A 6,803-nucleotide genomic window follows, 5' to 3' on the forward strand; every position below is an offset into this window, starting at 1 on the left:
AGAAGGAAGTAGATGAAATCCATCAGGAAGAAATATATATGTATATTACATGCATAATTAAAAATTAGAGTTTTAAAGAAAATCAGAGCAGGTGGCAAAGTTACAGGCTAGGAATCAGACCCTTAGTATATGTGATCTTCAATTTGTTTTACTTTTCATTAGAAATATCTTCAGCATATTAAAGGAAAGAGAATGTAAGCTTCACGCAAAGGCATATATTTTAACAGGGTCTGTTTTGTTTATGGGATAAGTCCCTTGCACTATTAAAATAGTACCCAGAGGATAGTAGTTAATCAATTAACACTTGCTAAATAAAAAGACTGTCATCTTATGGTGACTAGATATAATATGGTCTCCTGAGTAGAATCTTGGAACACAAAAAGGACATTAGGTAAAAACTAAAGAAATATAAATAAAACACATACATTAATTAACATATCAATAATGGTACATTTGTTAATTGTAATAAATGTACCACACTAAGGTTAAGACATTAATAATAGCAGAAAGTGGGTATGGAGTAGATGAGAATTCTATCCTACTTTCCCAATTTTTCTGTAAACCTAAAACTATTCTAAACAATAAACTTTACTTTTTGAAAAAAAACTTTTCAAAATAAACATTTTTTACAGAGCTTTAAACATGACTGCTGATAAGTCAGTTAATACTACTTAAACTTTTACTTAAACTATTAACTCCCAAATTCCTTTACAACAAAAGGGATTATTTTCTAACTCATTTCAAATAATTCAGCAAATATTAAGCAAAAGATACAGGCCATGTTTCTTAATTTTTCTTCCAGGAAAAAAAATTACTTAAAAAAAAACAAACCCTTACTTTAAACATATCTTTCAATTTGAAAATATTACATTTACACCTTACCTAATAGGTTTAAGTCAACAACAGACCTGAAGACGGTTTCTATTTTTAAAAAATAAGACTTTTTTCTCCCATGTGCTGATTCTTTTAGTTACATTGCTTTAATTAAAATCTTTTGGCCATTAACCCCTAAAAGAACAACGTCCATTCTGTGAACTGAAGAAGTAAAAACATACTAAAATAAGGAGGGAAAACACTTTAAAATGGACCTCCTTTTAACATTTATTCAGATCTTCGGTTCCTAACAATTAACAAGTGAAAATTCTAGCTTTCTCTTCTTAAGCAGTAAACCCCGCTGAGTATGATTAAAGCGCTCTCCTTGTTAGTATACTACTCTTGCAAAGACACAACATGAAACCTGAACAAGAGAATTTCAGAGAATCGATATTGTAGGCTTTCTGATCTTTAAGAATTGAGTCTTACCTTTGTTAAAGCGGAAGAGATTTACAAAAGAACTATATGCTGATTTAAAAGGAGGTTCATCCTGATCAGGGGTCAGAGGTTTAAAGTGAGTGAGGTGAGAGGGACTAGTAGGAGATCGAGGCAAGTCATTGGCGGAGTCCAATGTGGGGGAAGTCTTATCATCTGTGGCCATTTCATGAGTCTAAAAAATGAAAGAAATAAGCACAAGATATAAAGTTCCTCTGGAAACCCAAACGTTAATTCTAAACAGCATCCCTAAATATCTGAAAATCTGACTCTGAAAATTCAGACCTATGAAAACCAAACAGTAAATAAATCCAGTTTAGCATATACCCTAAACTAAGGCTTGAAACTCTGCAGTCAGGATCATAAGGAAATCTCCATCACCTAAAGTCACAATTATAGAGACAATCTAACTTTCAACACTGTTGCTCAAATTACAGAAAATAGCAACATTATTTAAAAATTGGAAGTAGGGCAGAAATATGAACAGGTAAAAAGAAATAAAATGTATTTTTGCATAGTTTATATCTTTTCCACTTTAAGATGTTTTTGTTAAAAGTGGTATTTGGTAGTTTTTGAAAAACTGGTTTTTTACAAGCACCTAAATTCCTCAAAGCTTTGTTTTACTCACTTCAATTTTTTATTTTAAAAAAATATAAAAGGTAAATATTTCCAAGAAAAGAAAAAGAAAACAGTCATCTCTTAATGACACTACTACAATAATCTCAAAAATTACCTCAACCTATTCCTGCTCACCTTGGGAACTATTCAATCAACAAGCCATTCCCATCTTCTTCTTCCCAGGCATGTGAACCTGGTTTCTCTCCCTTTAAGTCTAAACTCACATAGATATTAAAATGAAGATCTTAAAGGGCTTTTTAAAAATAAATAACCAAAATTCACAATTAAACCAAAGCAGTAAAGGTGACCACATCACCAGATGGAAGTTCCAGGAAAGCACTGATGTCTACTTTCTGACAGCTTGAGTAATACTTCAAATAAAAGAACCATGAGCTATGCATAAACTCTAGTCATTAAAGTGCTACAGTTTGTAATCTAAGTTTTCCTTAACAGAGAGGACACTGTCCTCTTATAAAATGTTTTCGCTTTCACACTCATATTTACCACCTCATTTATTTTTACAAAAACCCTGAAAGGTGCGCAGACTGCATTTCCCCTTCGAGGGAACCGGTGTGCACTGAACCTAAAGTGACTTTCTAAAGAGTCACACCACTGGTCAGTGATGGAGCTGTCACTAGACCCCAGTGTCACCCCAGAATTATTCTTTAGCACAAAATTAGTTCTGTAGCTCTTCACAAACTTCCAGTTCTAGCCTCTCTGGATTCTAACTACTCAAGATGCTGCCTGATTAATAATTTACTTAATAAATTAAAGTAGAAATAAAACCACTGATTTGAACAGAATTTTAGCAGTAAATGTTTATTGCCATGGAGGGAGAGGGAAAGGAGAAGAGGAAGAAGCAAAGGAAGAAGAGGGGGAAGGGAGAGAAAAGGAGGCAGGAGAGAGGGAAAGAAGGTCTCTGACATAATCTATTAGGGAGGGTAGTCAATAAACCTTCCAAAGTATTGTAACAATCCATATTCTAGTATAAAGAGTTAGGAAATAAGATGGAAACTGATCTAATGTAAGCTCCAAAAAGTGAAAAGGGGGGTTTAAAAAAAGAGAGTACTGGAGAGAAAGAATAACGTGAGGACAATAACCCTAAGACCTCGGAAATCAGCCTGCATTCATTCTACTTTGACAAAAGAAATATCAGAAGCAGAGTCAGCAATCTGCCTACAGACACTTAGCATTACTTTAAAAGGTCACCTACATACAAAACTTTTATTAGGCTAGGTAGATGTGTAGATAAAAATTACCATGGAAACACTCAGCAATTGTAGTCTCTGAAGGATAAACATACCACTTACTTAGAGAACAGCAGGATTCTGGAAAAAAAAAAAACACCACACAACTCTTACTCCTTGGTAGCTTAATATATAAATTAATAGGATTCTTTCCTACCTTACAGATAATTAAAGGTATTAAGCTACTCATCCAAAGACCTCTGATTATCACCAGTACTTTCTTCGGGTCTTCTCATTTGAAGGCTGCTATTTATTTATTATATACATGCTGACTTCACACTATCTTGTTGCTTAAGCCAATGGGAAGGCTACTCGGGTATTAAAATGTAGAAAATAAACCCGATTCCAGCCAATACCAAAATTTCTGTAGATAAAAAAAATTCAAGTATCACTTGAGTCCTTTCTAAGCAATTTTTGAAAAATATTCAAAAGACATCTAATAATGCAGGACTGCTGGATACTAGAAATGCCAGTTTTCATCAACAAAGTTTTGTGTTGTTCAGCTGGTAATGAACATGCCAGCAGAAACACTAAAGACAAACCTCAATGTGATCCACAGTACCCTTCCCAAAACGGAAAGGGGAGAACAAAGGAAGCCTGTCCTGCTCTACAGAAGAGACCTGCTCAATCTTTGCCACAAACCCAAACCCAACGGAGAGAAACAAAGGTAATTTTTTGTAAGATTTCTGATTGAGTGAGAACTTTGGAGTGGCAGAAAACGACATTCAAATAGGTCAGAAATGAATCAAAGAAATCATCAGTGCAATATACCAAGCAACTACCTGTCCTGTCCTTAGCGCACTTTGACAGAGGGTGCACTGAATCGATACATGATTATTTAATATATACACAATAAACAAAAATAACTGCTTTACACAGAAAGCTAGCATTTCTCATATTTCTGGAATGTCTTACAAGTAACCTTTATATTAGATATAACACTTCTATTCCTTAAAAATATCCATCACATTCCAGTCTCATACTCTGGCTGGGAACGTTCTAAGCAAAGGCGAAATACTAATTGGGAAACGAGTCTCCTCGCCTTAGACTGTGAAACACAAGCAGAAATGGAATATAGCCTCGAACAGCAGAGGCGAGCGTTTAAGGAGGCATCGACATATCTGAAACCCCACTACTGCTGTCCTTCCTGGAGCTCATGAACTTTCTTTTCCAGCCTATGGATGCACCTGACACACAGATTCACAGCCAATCCACCAGAGACGGGAGGAACTGGACTGTGCACCTCCAAAGTGAGCTTAGGAGCGCAGGACAAGAGAACTTCGAATGTTCCCAAGGAAACCTCTTCAAGAAGAGCCCATCTGGCTCCCTTCCACAGTCGCATGACCAGGGGCAACGGGGGAATTAGGGGAGCCGGCTACCAGCGGACATAGATTCTCTGCCCTAACCGGCCCAGACGCAGTTGGGGAGCCCCAAAGCTCCCCTTCCTTTTAGCCATCCCCTCCGCTCCGGCTCCGGAGCTCGCCAAATCGGCCTTCGACCCCACTCTCAGCCCCAGACAGCGGCGCGCCAGAACCCAGCCCTTACCTATGCCTCCGGCCCGGGCCCCCAGACCCCTCCACCCCAGCTGCTGCTTCACCAGGTAGGGGCGCAGGAAGCCGGCTTTGGAGAGCAGCGACGGGCCTCTGACTGTTGCAGAAGGAAGCAAAGCAGCTTACATGATTGGTGTGGCCTCCGGCTTCCCCAAGGCTCCTCCCTCTGTTTCTCCTCTCCTCCAATCCGAAACTTTCCTGACCGCCAGCTCCGCCCTCTCCTTCCAACCCGCACAACGCACGATCAGATGTTCAGGCAGAGGGAATCCAACCCAGATAGAGTCGTTCCTGACAATTTGGCCAAGATTAGGCCGCCTCAGCCTTCTGAGAAGAAAACAGGACGGCTGCGCGCGTGAGCCTCAGGCGTGCGGGGTCACCTGATGGGTGCCCGCTGGCCAGCAGCTACCGTATGTGTTCGATGATGTGGGCACTCATAATATGTTACTGCGCGCAGTGGTCTCGTGACTGACGTTCACTTGTGCGATATAGAGCATTTATGTCTATAGCCAAGACTTTTCCATTTGTACCACTCTACCGATAACCAGCCACATGACCTTAAAACAAATTTCTTTAGGCCCTGCACGCGTTATCTGTAAAATGGGGCTAATAATAGTACCCTCTTAACAGATTTTTTGATTATCAAGAATTGTATGTTGAAGAACTTGACAGAGTAGTAAACACAAAGTAAGCGATGTTAACTCTGTGCAGGAAAAGGGGGCCACATACTAAACCTGACAAGCTCAGGGCAAACCAGCATGGAGAGCCTTACAAACTTAGAGATTGAGAGTAACCCCATAGGATGTTCCAAACATGAAAATCCCTATCTAGAAGCACATGTTCTATCTAGGCCTTGAGCTTCCTTCACAAAGGTTACTCTTTACCTTAAGTGAGCCTATTGTTTGTTTACATCTAAGATAAACCTTCGAAATGTCAGTGTCTCCCTTTCTGGATCCCTCAGGGCACAAATGCCTGCAAGAAAGCACCAGACCAAAGAGCCCCTCACTCCATACCATCTTTTTGTGATGGAACTGTTAACTATTAACTATCCTATACCCACTAATATAAAAGATGTATGTGTCTCTTCATTTAGTTTTTATCTGAGCACAGAGGTTTTCCCCACTTTGCTTTCTCCCACCCCCTTAATGTACCACCAGTGGATTTCACATAACCTTATTTATATCTCCTCCTTTTCTTCTAATGTATAAAATAAGCTGCAGAACTGCCATTTTATGGAGCATTTCTCAATTCATTGAGATTATGCTTCTCTACAATTGTCAGTTTGACTCAGATAAACTCATAAATTCTTAACCTGGCTGGTGTAGCTCAGTGGATCGAGTGCAGGCCTGTGAACCAAAGTGTCGTGGGTTTGATTCCCAGTCAGGCACATGCCTGGGTTGCAGGCCAGGTCCCTGGTGAGGGGGCCCCCGAGAGGCAACCCCACATTGATGTTTCTCTCCCTATCTTTCTTCCTTTCTTCCCTTCTCTCTAAATATAAATATGATCTTTAAAAAATACATACATAAACTCTTAAAAAATTCTCTGCACACTTTGGATGTTTCTTATGCCAACAGCTCTACAGCTAACCTTTTACATCTAAGTTTTGAGTCGCAAAGACTGGTGCAAATAACAACATGGATGGAACTGGAAAGCATTATGCCGAGTGAAATAGGCCAGGCATTGAAGGACAAATACCATATGATCTCACCTTTAACAGGAAGCTAAATAACAAAATAAACAAGCAAACAGAATAAAAATAAAGACACTGAAATAGAGAACAAGTGGGCAGTGACCAGAGGGGAGAGGGAAGGGAATTTAAGGGGAAAAATGGGGAGGGATTTTGAGGAACAAGTATGAAAGACACAGGGATGAGGACTGGGGGGGGGGGGAATGGGAGGGAGGTGGGGAGAGGGGGGGGGGGGGCTGAGATGGGAGAAATAGACAAAAAATGTACTTGAAAAATAATTAAATAAAAATTAAAAAAATAAATAAACACGCATGAGTAGAAGGTTAAAAAAATAAAATAAAATAAAATCTCTTAGACTGAAAATAAAAAAGACTGGTGCAAATAAAGTTACCACCC

The 6,803-nt window shown here is 39.0% G+C and overlaps 1 protein-coding gene across 5 annotated transcripts in view; it reads right to left on the reverse strand.

Annotated features, from left to right (window-relative positions):
• The window catches only part of PIKFYVE (phosphoinositide kinase, FYVE-type zinc finger containing), a 74,914-nt gene extending 70,045 nt beyond the window's left edge, over positions 1–4,869 (reverse strand). For 3 of the 5 annotated variants that reach the window (XM_053655458.1, XM_053655430.1, XM_053655386.1), the window contains exons 1-3: positions 4,719–4,862; positions 3,186–3,254; positions 1,303–1,483 (exon numbers count right to left, since the gene is read on the reverse strand). In XM_053655458.1, the coding sequence (XP_053511433.1) occupies positions 1,303–1,483; positions 3,186–3,227 (223 nt within the window). In that variant the 5' untranslated portion in view covers positions 3,228–3,254; positions 4,719–4,862. Of the gene's footprint in view, positions 1–1,302; positions 1,484–3,185; positions 3,255–4,718 lie in introns of all 5 variants that reach the window. The other 2 variants (XM_053655527.1, XM_037166036.2) reach the window with 2 other exon arrangements.
• Positions 4,870–6,803: the final 1,934 nt, after the last annotated feature.

This window comes from Artibeus jamaicensis, unplaced genomic scaffold (assembly GCF_021234435.1).
Source record: "Artibeus jamaicensis isolate MK-2021 breed Jamaican fruit bat unplaced genomic scaffold, CSHL_Jam_final contig_1015, whole genome shotgun sequence".
Taxonomy (NCBI): domain Eukaryota; kingdom Metazoa; phylum Chordata; class Mammalia; order Chiroptera; family Phyllostomidae; genus Artibeus; species Artibeus jamaicensis.